The sequence below is a fragment of the Enoplosus armatus genome, chromosome 14 (assembly GCF_043641665.1).
Source record: "Enoplosus armatus isolate fEnoArm2 chromosome 14, fEnoArm2.hap1, whole genome shotgun sequence".
NCBI classification, from domain to species: Eukaryota; Metazoa; Chordata; class Actinopteri; order Centrarchiformes; family Enoplosidae; genus Enoplosus; species Enoplosus armatus.
The window spans coordinates 12,933,551-12,949,102 of NC_092193.1; the positions used below are offsets into that span (position 1 = coordinate 12,933,551).

Here is a 15,552-nt window from a genome sequence, read left to right on the forward strand (position 1 = left end):
AATGAAGCAATATCTTCTTGTGACCCCACATCACTGGTTATGGCCTTTATGTGGACATGAGTTACGAGCAGCTCAACCAGTGAGTGATTTTTCCTTCTCAGATCATTTCATTTGAAGGATTTTTTTGGTTCCTAAAGAAGTGAAAGTTTTAACTATTCCACAGGGAAGAAAAAGTAAGTTTCGACACCCAGGTTGTGAACCACTTGTGTAGAAAATTTAAGAAGAATGTGATTATTGTAATTTGTGTGTGATTTCTAGGTGTAACATCCAGGGCAGTGTGATCTGCAGTAATGCTGTCATCGGCCGAGGAGCAGACCTCAAATACTGTCTGGTGGGAAACGGACAACGGATCGAACCAGAGGGTGAGGACCACTCACATAAACACACGCACAAAATAACCCCAAAATATTTGAGTCCTATTCTTCCTTTATTTTATTGATTGTATTTAATTTCTTCTCACAGTTGGGTTTTTTTGAATGGAGCAAACAAACAGTTGTTGACCATTTTGCATCTCAAAATTAAATCAACTGGACATTGAAAGAAAGGACAATAAACAAAGATTGGATAAAATAACAGAAACACCTCACATTATAACACCATTCAGTTCAACAACAAATAAACACTCTCTGTTAAAGCTTGTAATGTCCATGTTTGGTTGTTGCTGTTATTTTGTCCAACCCCAGCACTTCTCTCCGGCTGACTCCGGTAAGGTGTTAATGTATGTGTGTGGTATCTGTTGGTACGTGCCAAGCGTTCACGCCAACTAGGAAAGTTTCTTCATTCTGAAGTCTGTGTGATAGAGAGATTTGTCAGAGATTTTTTTTTTATTTCCTTAATCCTCTTGTCCCCAAAGCTAGCTGTGAGAGAGTGTGTGTGTGTGTGTGTGTGTGTGTGTGTGTGTGTGTGTGTGTGTGTGTGTGTGTGTGTGTGTCTGTGTGTCTGTGTGTCTGTGTGTGTGTGTGTGTGTGTGTGTGTGTGTGTGTCACATTGATGGAGAGGTTAGAGAGCAGGGCCAGAACAGGACCACCCGGAATTCAACAGCAGCAGCCTCCAGCCACATCCAACACACACACACACACACACACACACATATAGAGAAAGAGAGAGCAGCCTCGGCGACCAGACTGAGCAGCCTAATTGAGTGAACAACAGGGTGCTCTAAGTAACAACAGTGTGAATTTGAGCTAAACTTACCTAAAAATGTTTGAAACAGTTCAGACTTTTTGGAGCATCTGGTGAGCAATCACTGCAACTGATCTCACGTCAGCTTTTTTTTTTTTTTTTTGGCAAAGCTTTTCCTCACTGGCCAGCAGCAAGGTGCTAATGTTGTGTTATTGAACACTGGAAACGTAGACCCCTGGTTACGTGATTGTTTTGCGTACACTGTATAGCCAAAGTTCAGTCACACAATCGCTAGTTGCAGCCTCTGATGGACAGAAAATCTCTCTTTCTCTTAATGTCTCTCTTACAGTTTCTCACATAAAAATGTCACTCTCACACATGCAGACACACTGTTTTATTGTATTTTTTTTCTTTTTGATTATTATTTTATAAAACACCTTGTTGTCTCCTCAGTATACTTTTTCATTTATTTAAATAGTCCCAAACCACATGTTTTTCCTCAGAGGGATTTACTATGTGTACAGCATTAAACAGTCTCTTATTCTTGTTTTTAATTTGGATACAGAAGAACAAAAAAGAAAGGGAGAAACCTCAGGAATAGAAGGAACAGCCCTTCTTCCATGATTGAAGAGGAGTTATAACCGTAGAGTTGTCCATGATTATGAAAATTTGGCACATTAACTTTCTGGCACATGCGGACACATGTGGTTGATATCAAAATCCAACAATCCTTTTCAACATCTTTTCTCAGAATTTTGGATCAATATACAAGCCTGTATGGTCACTGTCATGTGTCTATATATGAATACATAATACTCGACAATACTAATACTTGTCCATGTCAACAAAGACATTTTTTTGTTTCATAAATACTGAATAATTAGTTGGCATTATTGCTGTTTTTAAAGAAATGTATTTATCCACTGTAATCCACTTAAAAACATGCCTCAACAGTGTCTGGTAGAATCACCATCTGCCAGTTGTTTGGGGCAGATTAGATTAATAAATATTACACATCGCACTAATAAATAAATGAACCTGCTCTCCTGTTTACTTTATACTGCATTGTAAGAAAGCACAGGACTGTCTCTCGCCACCAATCTAGCTGGCTAACCGTGGGCTGCTGAAGACATTACACACCCACTCTGCTGCTGAGGCTAAGGACCACCCTGCCAGTTAGGCTCACATACACACAGATACAGGTCTGTCAGGTGTTGATATTTAAAAGATACATACTTCTCCTCTGAGTGCTTTGATAAATACACACACATGCATGCATTAACAGTGGACATCTTAGGCAAATACACACTGTCTCTCCTCTTCTTCCCAACGTCTCTTGAAGATGACACTTTGTTGGTGCATTGGGATTACATTTATCTTTTTATCTGACAATCGACTATATTTGGTTAGAAGTGCTGAACAAATGGCTTTTTTTTTTTACACACTATATTGGTTACTGATGAATTAACAGACTCAAATTGAGAAACCTTTCCTCCGTTTCTCTCCAGTCACTCCCTCTCCCTCCCTCTCCTGCTGTCCCATGCTCCATTTGTCCTCCCCTCCACACAGCAGAGGATAAACTTGTTCTGAGCATCAGATTCCTTCACACTAAAACCTGTCTGTGTGGACGGAACATTGCTCTCAGCCACCGTTTGCTTTGGATCAGTACTGATGCTCGGAGATGGAGGGAGGAGCGGCGGCTGCTGCTCTCCTCATGCTGAACTAGCTTTGGGTTGAGAGAGATACCGAGAAAATGTTGGCAGACTCGGTTTCATGCATAATCTATTTCTTTTTGTGAGGTTCAGGTAGCGGTCAGGGTGACCTAAGTCTTACCACACAGAAGAATCTGGCACCTGAGTTCAAATAAATTAAAGCACCATTCATTTCAGTTTTCAGTCATTTTCAAATGACTTAATGGGTATTCAATTATAGTAAACACCGGCAAAAGTAAGGTTATCTGCAAATAAAGTTGTGAGCAAAGGAGCAACACTCCTTGTGGATGTACTTGAGGAAACTCCGGCATCATAGAGTTGTTGCCAAACAACATCTCTTTAATGCCAGAAACTGCTAAAAGATCATTTTTATGACATCCATGTTTGATAACACAGTCCTGTTTGCCAGCCAACTCTCAAAATTTGCGTACCATGACACACTTGGTCAGCAATAAAGGTGCCTAGTGGAGTTGTGTTTATGTTGTGTGTATCCTGAAGGCCTAACAAACGTGCTGAATGCATTTCCGTTCTCATGAAACATTTCCAAAGCCTTTTTTTTTATATTTAAAATTGTGAATTGTTTACATCCATGTTTGCTAACTTGCAGCCGCCTTCTTCACTGCCTTTGGGGGCTCATTGCTACCCTTCTTTAGACGTTACCACCACCAACGATGCAGAGAAGCATGAAACCGGAAGAATTAATGAATATCATGTAGCCCACTTGTATAAACCTGAAGGGTCTTACAGATTTCGAAGTCCTCAGAGAAACATCAAAACTTTAGATTTCATTTTAGAACCACCAGCAATATCTGCCTTTGATATAATATTTTCTTTTCTGTATAAATGTATACATTTCTCGGTCTTTTTCAGCTGAGAGGACTAACGAGGTCATCGTTGGAACGGACCAGCTGATGGAGATCTAGCTCCCACAGGGAAGGAGTGGCATCGCCTCATTAACCAATCGGAGAGCGGCAAAACACAAAGGATAACTAATTCACCGGCTGACTGACCAGTCATGGACGCTGCTTGATGGTTCTACGCTCGCTTCTCATAGGCTTTTTTGTACATTGTGTCCAAAATAAAGACAAATGCTTACACCCATGATCAGTATGTTGGAGTTTTAATTTGTTTAGTTTAGGTTTTTTCATCTTTTAGGAATTTTAGTGCTTTGCTTTGAGAAAATAAACAAAAATGGTACATTAAGTTACATATTGAAAGAAAGACACTTTGACTGTCAGTTCTAGGTAGATCAGAGTAATTGTTTTACCACACTAGTTATTATCAGATCGTTACTGTCTCCTAATAGCAGGTCTCAATTACTCACTTCACCCTGTTTGAGAGGGAGGAGCACGGACTCGTACACACTGTGCAGCTGTGAAGACCAGAGATGGAGAAAAAAGCAGTGGGAGGGGTGACCACAATGGCATGGGGGTTAAGTTTATTTGTACACAAAAATGGTGTATGTGTAGGCCCTGGACCACCCAGCTTGATGCTGTATCAGTTAACACCGACACCCCACCCTCACACACACTCACACGAACACAGCAGAGGAGGAAACTGACTCGCGCCTGACACTTTTCTTTCTTTTTTCTCCTCTTTCCCTTCCTGCTCCCTTTGCTGTCACAAGATTTATTGCATTCCTTCGGCAGAGCATTTCTTAAATTACAGGTTTGAAGTTCCTTAGTCACGCAGGAAGAAGATGAGGACAGGGATGTGTATGGGGGTGCTCTGTGTGTACGTGTGTGTGCGTGATTTACTGTCCTCTGTTTCCTATTGTGTCTGTGGCCTTGCAGGAGTCATTTAGACTGTCTCTTGTGGCCTTATTATGTGATGTTGCTGTGTGTGTAAGCGTGAGTACGAGAGAGAGAGAGAGAGATTATGATGTCATGTCTTCCAGCCGTACTGTCCTTTAGATGCACTTGTTAGTCAGTTAGACTGACATGTTTTCATGATTGGACCTTAAAAAAAATGACAATTACTGACCTGCCTTTCGTCTGTACTATATACTGTTTATATTTATGTACAGTATACTGCCCTAAACTCTTAGTAATGCCGGGCATAGAATAAAGTATAAGTCATGAACTTTGAACACTTCCTTATGATTTCATCCCCAGTCCCCAACACAGTTCAAAGTACAAGTTAGTTTATGAAGAGATTCTTGAAGCAGAAATCTGTAACTTTCCACACACTTTCACCCTTAAAGTGGAATTTCATTATTTAAAAAACCTGACACTTTTACTTTTTGTTTATATAGTAAAGACACACTCCAGGTTTTTCATTCTTTCAAGTGGCATTTTATTGATTTTACACGTCAACATCAAGAACTCGTGGCGTACGACTCAGCCTGTGAAACCGTTGTATAATGTCTTCTGTGGTTCTGGAGAAGTCTGAGAATATAACCCTGATGACGTTGTCTTTGGTTGGTGACCTGTGTTAAAGTTCCATAATTGGAAATGTGGGATGCAACATTTTTCAACATATCAGTAAAATGTTAACTGACGAATACAATATCCACTCTTTTTTATGGTTATGTTTAGGCATGGCAGCACTTGATTAAAGTGAAGTAAAGATCATGGTCTGGTTAATACAGAAAACACTCTGCAGTGACTTAAAACACAACACATTTATTAACATTTAACCAAAACTAAAATATTTTCCTAACCTGAACAAATACTTTTGTTGGCTAAAGCTGTCCACAGACAGGAATCCCAACATAATTGGGAACACAATTTAGTCATATAGAAACATAATTTCTTGTAAACAAGGTTGCATTTTTAGAGGTTGGTCCATACTAGAGACTTAAAGTCCGGATATCTCAGGGTCCCACTTTCCTAATTCCATACTACATACAAGTCTACGCAGGTTTGGAGTATATGTGGTTGTACTGGAAAAAGGATTAAATGAAGTAAACTCAAACCAGACAGAATGCTTACTTAAGTGTGTTGTTGATGTACACTATTTCCCCACAATGCAACGCACAAAGGAAAAGCTGCTCACAGCTGGAAAAATTTAGATTGTGTGTGGTGGTGGTGGGACAGCTCCACCCACAACCCAAAGATCATGGAAAACAAAAAACAATCTGTAGAAACATATTTAGTTTCTCTTTGTCAAGTTGAATTGGCAGGGACACACACATATTATCATTTCTCCATTTCTTATAATGTGAATTTGTCAACAGCTTGAAGAGTACACAGTGGTGATGATTAGTATGTAGTATGGATTTGTGAGCCGTGTAGCAAATGACAAATGTGCAAATATTTAATGTGACTTTATTTCTGGCATTGTGGACCAGAACAGGTGCAACCCAATAACACATGGTCACAGATTTCAGCTTTAAACAACACGATGGAATGCAAAACAAGGAGTCGCTCTTTCATTTGACTGGTTTCCCGACAAGAATACATTGCATAAATGTGGGTCCCGGGCTGAAAAGATGAACTGCTAAAGAAACAAAGTGTTCTCTATATGGCTACTCGGGCCCCACCACAGAATTGTCTTCCCACTGTGTTTACTGTAGATGTGGCTTCAGCTCACAGACTGAAATACTTCATAGTTCAGTACTTTTCCATGCCCCCCGTCTTACCTGTGTTCATCTTCCTGTCACGTTGTTCAGTATTTGGTTGCAGTTTTTATTCTCAAATGAGGAAAGATTGTTTGTTTAAGACTTCACATTTTATAGTAGCATCCTTGTAGTTACTCTCTTTCATTAACATTGTGTAATTCTACATTGGAAGATACCCACATTTTCTATATATCCCTTCTATATTGCAAATTTGAATCACAACAAGCCAGTAATTTATGTGATTTTGCAACCTGGTGTAGTCATTTTCCTCAGACAACAAGAGTGACTAGATAGGAAGGTGAAAGACGACATTTGTCACCAGAGTTTTGAGCTAAAAGTTGTGAAAACCACAGTTAAGGTTCACTTTGTCCATGCTCTTTGTCTTGGCTGTGTTAACCTTTTTAGCGGTCTCACACTCTGACCTCTCTCTTCAGCCACATGATGAGATCTGGCAGCCGGGTGTGTTTGGGTAGAGGGTTTGTATATTTATACAAAGACCCCAGAGTCCCCTCAATACAACGCCACCACGGCTGAGCCCGCCTCTCAGCACATCCGTGTGTTTGCTGGTGTACGTGCACACATGTGTGCAGGGCTTACCTGTGTGTGACCATTGTTAATCCTCTGTCACACAAACTAATCAATGCTGTCTCACACCCCCTTTGAGTGAATGCATGCGTGTGCACACATGCGTATACAAATGTGCATGTTTGCTTTGCAGATCTGGAGATCAGATGTCAAGCCGCAGATCATATATCAGGCTGCCTGTCGTTCTTTGGGTTTGTAGCCTTGTGTAATTTTCTGACATCTCTACAGAAGATTTTCATCTAATTATGTATCCCAAACAAATCCATGTAACACCAGAGAGAAGAGAAGTGATCTGTAAAGTAAAACATTTTTATGCCATTATCACATTTAGCTGGCAGCACATTTGCCCACAAGATTTGTTTTAACAAGGATGAGATCTAGCATGTTAATAAATGAAGATGCTCGTGCACATCTGCATTTAAAACCTTTTATTTTATGTCAGAATATGAACTTATTAAGATGAGTTTCTGTTGCACTTACTCGATGTCTGAGTGTGTTTCTGTGACTCTGTGCTGTGTGTGTGTTCATGCCTGATAATGTGTAGTTTTCTTGTGTCTGTGTGCAGAGTGAATCATGAAGACATCGCTTTTTTAGGACATTAATGTCATAAAAGTTGACAGTCTGGAGATTGAAAGGCTTGTTCACATCAGGGTTTTTTCAGTGTCTGGGAAGGGACCCAGAATGGGTTGGGGAACATTCAAATGTCTGTCAGTGTTTGATGCTTTTAGTCAAGATAAATGTATTATATGACACTTCTGGACATGTTATCTTGATATTGTCTTGGATCTCACACGTACTTCTAAAACACAGTTTTCTAGATAGACTACAGCTGGTTGGTTAGTCGTTTAAAGGGTCTGTTTTCCCAAATCACAAAAATAAATTTTCCAATTTATCACAAAGTTATTTCAAATGGTGTCTGGCCATGAAGAATTTGGTTTTATGGGCCATGGTTTTGAGTTATTTGCCTCTGCCACCACCTAATACAATGGAGGTGAACAGAATTTAGTTTGTGGTGCACAAAGTATTGAAAAATTACATTAAACAACTCAGCAGCAATGTGTTTTTCAGGAAACAATGTTCCAGTTACTCTGGATAATCCAAAGATCCAAATGTCTGACTGCAAATAGTTTTCATTGGAGCTACTTTCTACCGAGGAAGAAGTGGCGATGAAAACTGTCCAAAATAAAGTCTGTGGATTATCTAGAGAAAGTTAGATAAAGTTGGGGAGGAAGTGTTTGACTGTCCTCAACTTTGATTTATGAAGTGAGACGTGGACAGAAAGAAACAACCAAACAACACAGTTTATGAACACAAGATATGCAACCAAATAGTTTGTCACTCCAATGATACAAGCAACATTAAAACCCTTTAAGCAGCGGCCTATTGGTGCGTCAATCATTACAAACTCAACCTTTGCAACCAAACATTGTTCCAAACCAATAGACGTTTATTAACCATTTTGAAATTTGGGGGAACTGTGTATAAAATGATGCACAAGACACCTAAAATATTCCCATTTGATGGAATGACACAACCATGAAAACATGGAGTTGAATATCTAACACGGTGTGAACGTAATATAGCTTCAAGGAATAGTGTGAAACAAGCTTATACGACAAACTTAAAGCTAAATAAGGGGAAACAAAAGAGGAACAATGTATGTTAAAGGCTAAAACATTTTGAGAGCCTTCACACATGCTGGTTTCTGAAACTCTGGTTTCTGCGACTACATGATTTTGACTTTTGCTTCTGCTGAACTCCTGGATCTTATTTGAAAAGCAAGAACCATAGTCCTAGATAGATGGATTGGATGGATTGTGGAGAAACAAAGTGCGTTACATAGAAATATGCAGATGCACAGAGGGGTGGGGTGGAGTCTGAGCTCTGGGTTGGGGGGTTGGCTGAGTAGCTGGGTGGCTTCATGGCTTGAGGGCTGATCGTGGGTGAGCAAGAGAGAGAGAGACAGGGAGAGAGAGCGAGCAGGCCACCCAAGTGGCAGTCAGTCAGAAAACCTGTGTGTGTTTGCTGCTGACCCCTACACATTAGCACAACACTTCCTCAATTTGTCTTCTGTGTTCTCCGGCCACAAATGAATTTCCTCCCTCCCTCTTTTTTTTTTCCACACACTACCTTTCAAGATGCTACCACCCCCCACCCCCCCAAACACACACATACAGACACACCAACACCACCCCATCTCTAACTTAAACATCTGAATACATACACACAGAAACACTCTTTTTACAAGCTTTAGAGGTACAACGGTTGCTCAGCCAACAAAGAGTGTGTGTGTGTGGAGTCACAGATCCCATGTATGGGATAACAATCTCAGTGACATGCCTTACACACACACACACTAAGCCAGATATCCCTGTCTGTCACTGTGGAGGCCCGCAGCTAATTAACTAAACATTGACTGGGTGGTTGATTGGGATCACATCTTAAATTGCTTTTGCAATAAAATCACAGGAAGAAGCAAAAGGCTGACCTGCTTTACACCCTCAGGTGACCTTCTCTTTCTAATCTTATTAGTCAGATTGTTTATAACATCTACAGCTGTAACCGCAAACAGATTGGCTACTCCAAAGCATTAAAAATAAACATTTTTTCCCTGTCTCAATTATGTTTCCTTTTTTTTGCACAGCCATCGCTCCCCCTTAAAATCACTTTATCCTGTTCCGTTTCAGGCCAACACAACACATATTGAGCTTGAAAAGAGGATTTTGGGATTCCAGATTTTTTGTTATAAATGTTAAAGAGATTAAAAATGGTTGAAGAAAGTTCCTGTATGATAAAATAATGGCTTTTTTCATACTTTTCCACTACAGTTGTAAAAAAAAATGTACCTAAATGTCATTTCTGTGTATAAAAAGACTGCTGTGTGTTGTCTCAAAGCGTTTGGATAGCAGCTTTTCTGATTTGCTCATTCATCGTTTGTAACAGATCACAATAGTGAGTAGCTTTTTTTGAAAAGCTATACCGTTTCAGCTATGTTTGCTCACATATGCACACACACACACAGAGTTGTGAGGTTCTCTGCTTTCTTTTAAAGCTACAGGTCTGAGTTTGCATTACCACCTGCTAGCTGCGTCTGACAATACCTCTGTTACAACCGCACAAACAAAGACTTAAAGAAAAGTGTGTTTCTCTGTCTCTCTCTGTGTTTTGTGTGTTTTTCCCCCAGAAAGGCAACCATTCATTACGATGACAAAGGGGTAAAGAAATGCATTATCATAATTAATCTTGTGTGAGACTGTGGGTGGCAGCTTCAACTCTGCTCTGAGACTGACAGAGGTGCTCCATGCAGAAAGTGTCTCCCTGCTACCGGGCAGCTTTTTGGCCTTTTCAGTGATATCAGAGAGACGTGTGTAATTATAGACAAGTAAAGTTGAAAAACATCTCATGGGTTTTCCCAGCAATATATAAGATGACTCTGTGAACTTTAAATCAAACACCCAAACTGAAACTGTTTTATGGCTGAAAAAGTCCAAAGGATTTGGTTCATTTAAAACATGGTGTATATTTCGTTCCCACCATCATGTCACGCAACGCTTTGCGTTTTTCGAGCAGCTTTATTTGTCTAAGCAGCCGGCCCACAGCCAGATATTCTGCTTGGTTATCATGAAAATTATTTGTTCATTTGGGTAAGGCTTGACCCAAAATGTGTTTGTGATTTGTTCTCTTCTTTTTTTTTTTCTTTCAGGGAGTTGTTGTTATATCTCAATCTTTTTAAAGAGCTCGATGTGATGCTCTTTTGTTTTATGCTTTAAAGTGGTTTGCATAATGGGATTATTGTAAGTTGCCCTCACACATGGATAAGTATACACAGGGTGTAATGAGAGGGTAAAACAATTATTGTCATCGTACCACCTCAATCGCCTTCAGATTTGTCAGTGAGTGTATAATTAGAATAGTCTATATCTTTATTCCAGACCTGCATCAGAAATCACTTATTTACACTTTTTAGTAGATTTTTGGGGCCAGATCTTCTATATAGAAGATCAAGTTTTTTATTTAGGATGTAAAAGCTTTATAACTGTGGGCTCTAGATCTCATCCCTCCTGACAGACTTTTGTTTGCTGAGGCATAGTTTCTAAGCTTTAGGTCTTTTTGTCATTTAGATGCTTTAGACAATCATGGGCAAGTGTGGAAAGGGTCTTAAAAATATACTCATCTTTCTTTGATCTCTGTCTCACTGCAAAACAAATTAAAACACGTTTCTATAATTATGTGGGATAACTGTCGACTGGCGATAACAGGCCAGGTCCTATCTGTCAAGACATATGAGGACACACCGATATCATATTACACAGCTCCATGAGACACAAAGGACTGACACAAAAAGAAGAAAATGTTTTACTTTTAAAGTAAAAGTTTGATTTTTGTCTTTTCCCAGCCATTTTATTTGGGTTTTCAGATCTGGAATCAGCAACATGTGACAATATACAACATAACATACAAGAAATAGTTGTCATGTGGGTACTAAGACATGTGTTATAGATATTCTTGTTTCCAGTTATTCCATATTGAATCAGATAAATTACTCGTTTGGCATCTTGTTTCATGTAAATGATCCACTTTCCCCAATTTCTGTCAAACATATTTCCTTCAACCTCCTCAATGTTCCCCAGGTGCATTTCATTTTTACCTGTGTTTCCTAAATGATGACGACCATCACTGTTGCTCCATTTAAAAACATTAATATATTTGATCTCTCTTTTGCTCTACTCACTCATCCACCTTTACTTCTTTGTTATGAGAGAAATGCAGTCGTGAGCAGTCTCGCAGCCTCCCTCTTCGATAAATAAACACTTCCTGGGCCTGAACCCTGGGCGTCTCGGCTGTTGTGCGACGGCTGAGTGCCATAGCGGTTCCGTAGCGCTGCCTGTAGCACATACAGAACCCTGGACGGACAGCCAGCCATGCATGCATGGATGAACGGATGGATGGATGGAGTCACTGGGGAGACATGAAATGGAGGAATGGAGATAAGGGGGAGGGAGAGGGAAGGAGGAAGAGCAGGAGTAGAGTAGCAGATGAAACAGAGGTAAAAATGAAGGTGTTGAGATGAAAATAAATAGGAAAATAAAGGAAGAGCAGAGGAGATAAAAATGGAACAAGGGAGAGGATTAAGAGAGGAAGGGATGGAGGGACCATGTGGGACACAGGACATGGGAGAGAGGGAGAGAGGGCCTGGGCGGTTTGTGTTTGGAGTCCGGGGCGGTGTGATGGCAGATATCTGCACAGCGCATGGTCATCTCAGATGGTTTATTTATCCAAGGCCTCCAGACCAGGCCTCGGACCTCCCTGAGTTTGTTAGGCTTGAAGGGGCCCCCTACCACACAACCCAATTCCTCACATTCCACATTAGCTCCCATTTCCAGCTGCCTGTTTCCCTCTACCACTCAACCCGACCCAACCCAGTCCAGGAAAACTATACCCAGTTCCAACAAAGCGGAATAAAACAGGCCGGCCAGTGCCACTCTAGAAACGTGAGCGGGTTATAAGAGCGTATGGTCGCCTCCATGTGGTCCTTTGCACAGATGGATGAGTGAGTGTATGCAGTATGTAGGTGTATCATTTAACCGCTGCAGAGAGCAGTGGTGTGGTGGTAAATTACAATGGTACCTGTGATCCTACAATCCAAGTCAATAGATAGACTGATACAGTCAGAGGACAAATCCTGTTTCATCAAGATACAACAAGAGATCTGAGGGGATCGCTCCGTACCAGCAGGAATGCTTGACTCCAGTTTGATCTCTTTTAACTGCACCTTCACCTCAATCTTTGTTGCTTTTCTGTAACCAATGATGCAGTGTTACAACGAAATATTGTCCATTACCTCCCACTTTTATTTAATTAGTGTAGGAACACCGAAGAAGATGAAGATCTGAATAAAATAATAAAATAAAGGTTCATAATGATACAAGAGAGTTACACTGATATTTGTGGGAGCATTTAAATGTATTTATTGGCCCAAACTCTTTGAATGTTTTGATTATTTAGCCACAAGCGGCAACTTGAGTGGTGACTTGAAGTCTTAACTCTCTTTTGATCTTTGATTTGATTTGATTTAATATGACTGATTTGATTATTAGAATTCAATTACACTGACTGCTGTTTAACGTTTTATGGATGCCATTCAAAAAAAAAAGTACAATATGCGTGTTTTGTTCTTGAACATGTGGTCTTAATTTTTATCTTGACTGCCACTTTCATTCAAATTTCACATCTTTATACTATATGTTTGGTAGCAGACTAACATGTCATACAAAGTATATTGTGTACAAAAACATTGTATATAAATATAACAATGTATAAGATCTGTGATAGTGGCCATAATCATGTAAGACAAAATACACACATATATGTTCATATATAAAGTGTATGCATTTTATTTTGAACAGATTTCCTTTTTCTTCTTTTATCATTATAGATTGAGTATTGATGGATTTTGGACTGTTGATGAGACAAAACAGGACATTTGAAGACGTCACATTTGGCTCTGGGAACTTGTGATGGGCATTTTCCACTTTCTTCTGACTCTTTAAAGGGTAAACAATTGATGATCCCAAAATCATTTTAATTCATATTATATAAACATTGGTTGTAAATTGAATGAGAAGTGTGTCAGGGAAGCTGACTTCCTTTGTCGTTGTACAACTACATTATAGCATTTACAAATATATATGAAATAATTATGACTGTTTGTGCTGCAACAGTACCTCCTAATGATGCTCTTTTCTCTATGATGCACCACATCATACACTGTAGATACTGCCCCTATGATAGTAACATCACCACACATCCACGATCTGTTACTCGTGTCTTTTGTCTCCTTGACATGTAAACAATGATGATGGACGTAACAGCTCAGCAGCGTCTGCGATTGAACCTGCGCCTACTGTAGCTGTCACGGACACAATGAGCTTGTAGCACCAACACCTATATTCAAATTGCTTTACTTCAGCTCGAAATTGTTTTATGGCCACCCAAAGGGCCTCAAATTAGCACCAGCCACCTGACAAATGTTCTACACGGCAGCACAGGTTGGTGTTTAGGCAGAGAACGACTGTGTAATCTGGTAAAGTGTTTGTTCTTCACCCCCATACTGTCATGAGTGGGGCCAATGGGGGCTTACATTAACAAACCACTAAGACACTCCAAACTTCTTTTTTCATTTGAGAGATTAGAAAACAATGTGGTCTGAGAACCTTCTTTCTTTCTTTCTTTCTTTCTTTCTTTCTCAAATGTTGTTCTTAGGTGAGCTGCTCTCTGAACCCATGAAATCATGCATGGCCAGACATGGAAACTTTCCAAAAAGTCTCCACAGAGATAAGGGTGTCACACTGAACCAGGCGGCTCAGAGGTGCCGATGGAAAAAGGTGCATATGTGGAATAATTCCAACGATCTTTGGAGGGCAATTTTACAGGGATGAGAGGTTATTTTTTTCTAGGGTGTAAGAAAGCCTATCAAGCTACTTTTAGAAGCTGAAGAGTTGAGGTTACAGCTGTTACTGCTAAAAACCTACACATACACTTCTTCTCCCAGCTGCCTATAACAAACTGCACTCAGTGCTCAGAGGGTAAAAATGTCTTTTTAAGGGTGTTCTGTAACAAATGTGAGGCTCCGAAACCTCATCAAACATGAGATGCCCTCAAGTGATGTGAGCAGTGTTGAAAGAGCTGCAGTTCTCCCATACAAAAAAAAATGAATCACATGTTTACATTCTTGTCTAAAAAGCTGAATTAACTTTTTTTTTTTTTAATCTTTCCGTGATTGGCCTTACAGAAAATCTGGAAGTTGTGTGTGTGTGTGTGTGTGTGTGTGTGTGTGTGTGTGTGTGTGTGTGTGCGTGCCTGCGTGCCGCTGTGATATCAATAGATGGCATGTGCGATTGCGTCTTACAAACTGGAGGGCCCGGCCACTGGGAATAATGTTCAGAGAGCAAGTGAGGCGGGCAGGCAGCAAGCTGTGTGCGTGAGTGCGCGCGCGCGTGTGCGTGCGTGCGTACGCGGCTGTGCAGAGTTTATTGAAAGAGTTCCTCTCTCCCTCCCCCCCCCCCCCCCCCCCCTCCTCCTCCTCCCCTCCAGCCCAGGCAGCAGCAGCCTGGGTGGTCCCCCTCTCTCTCCACTTTGGTGAGCTGTTGCTTAGCAGCTAATAATAGGCGATGTTTGCAAAGTAATTTGCCTCTTCCTTGGCCAATGGGAGCCGGAGCACTTTTCCATCAAACCTCCCTTTTCAGGATTTGCCGAGAGGCGAACTTCTCCAAATGTTACCGCTACGGGATCGGAGTTAGACTTGACACGGACGGCTCAGACATAGGCTACTACTACTACTACTACAACTCGGCTACTACTCCTCTCTGAGACGTCGTTTCATGAACTATCGGGACGAATGAAGACTGAAGGATCTATACGGATTTCGGCGCATAATGTTGGGATGGAGTTTCGAGACTTGTTTGGCTCCAAGGAAGACTAGAAAACGTTCCTCCAACTTGTCGCCGGCGGTGCTGGATGCGCTCCCCTTCTATGTTGGATTATTGTCGCTTTTTCTGAACTTGCACCGAT

General features: G+C 40.6%; 1 protein-coding gene across 1 annotated transcript in view; it reads left to right on the top strand.

Annotated features, from left to right (window-relative positions):
• eif2b3 (eukaryotic translation initiation factor 2B, subunit 3 gamma) overlaps positions 1–3,938 on the top strand; it is a 30,079-nt gene extending 26,141 nt beyond the window's left edge. The window contains exons 11-12 of the mRNA XM_070919193.1: positions 259–362; positions 3,705–3,938. Coding sequence (XP_070775294.1) covers positions 259–362; positions 3,705–3,757 — 157 coding nt within the window. The 3' untranslated portion in view covers positions 3,758–3,938. The remainder of the gene's footprint in view (positions 1–258; positions 363–3,704) is intronic.
• The last annotated feature ends 11,614 nt before the right edge of the window (positions 3,939–15,552 follow it).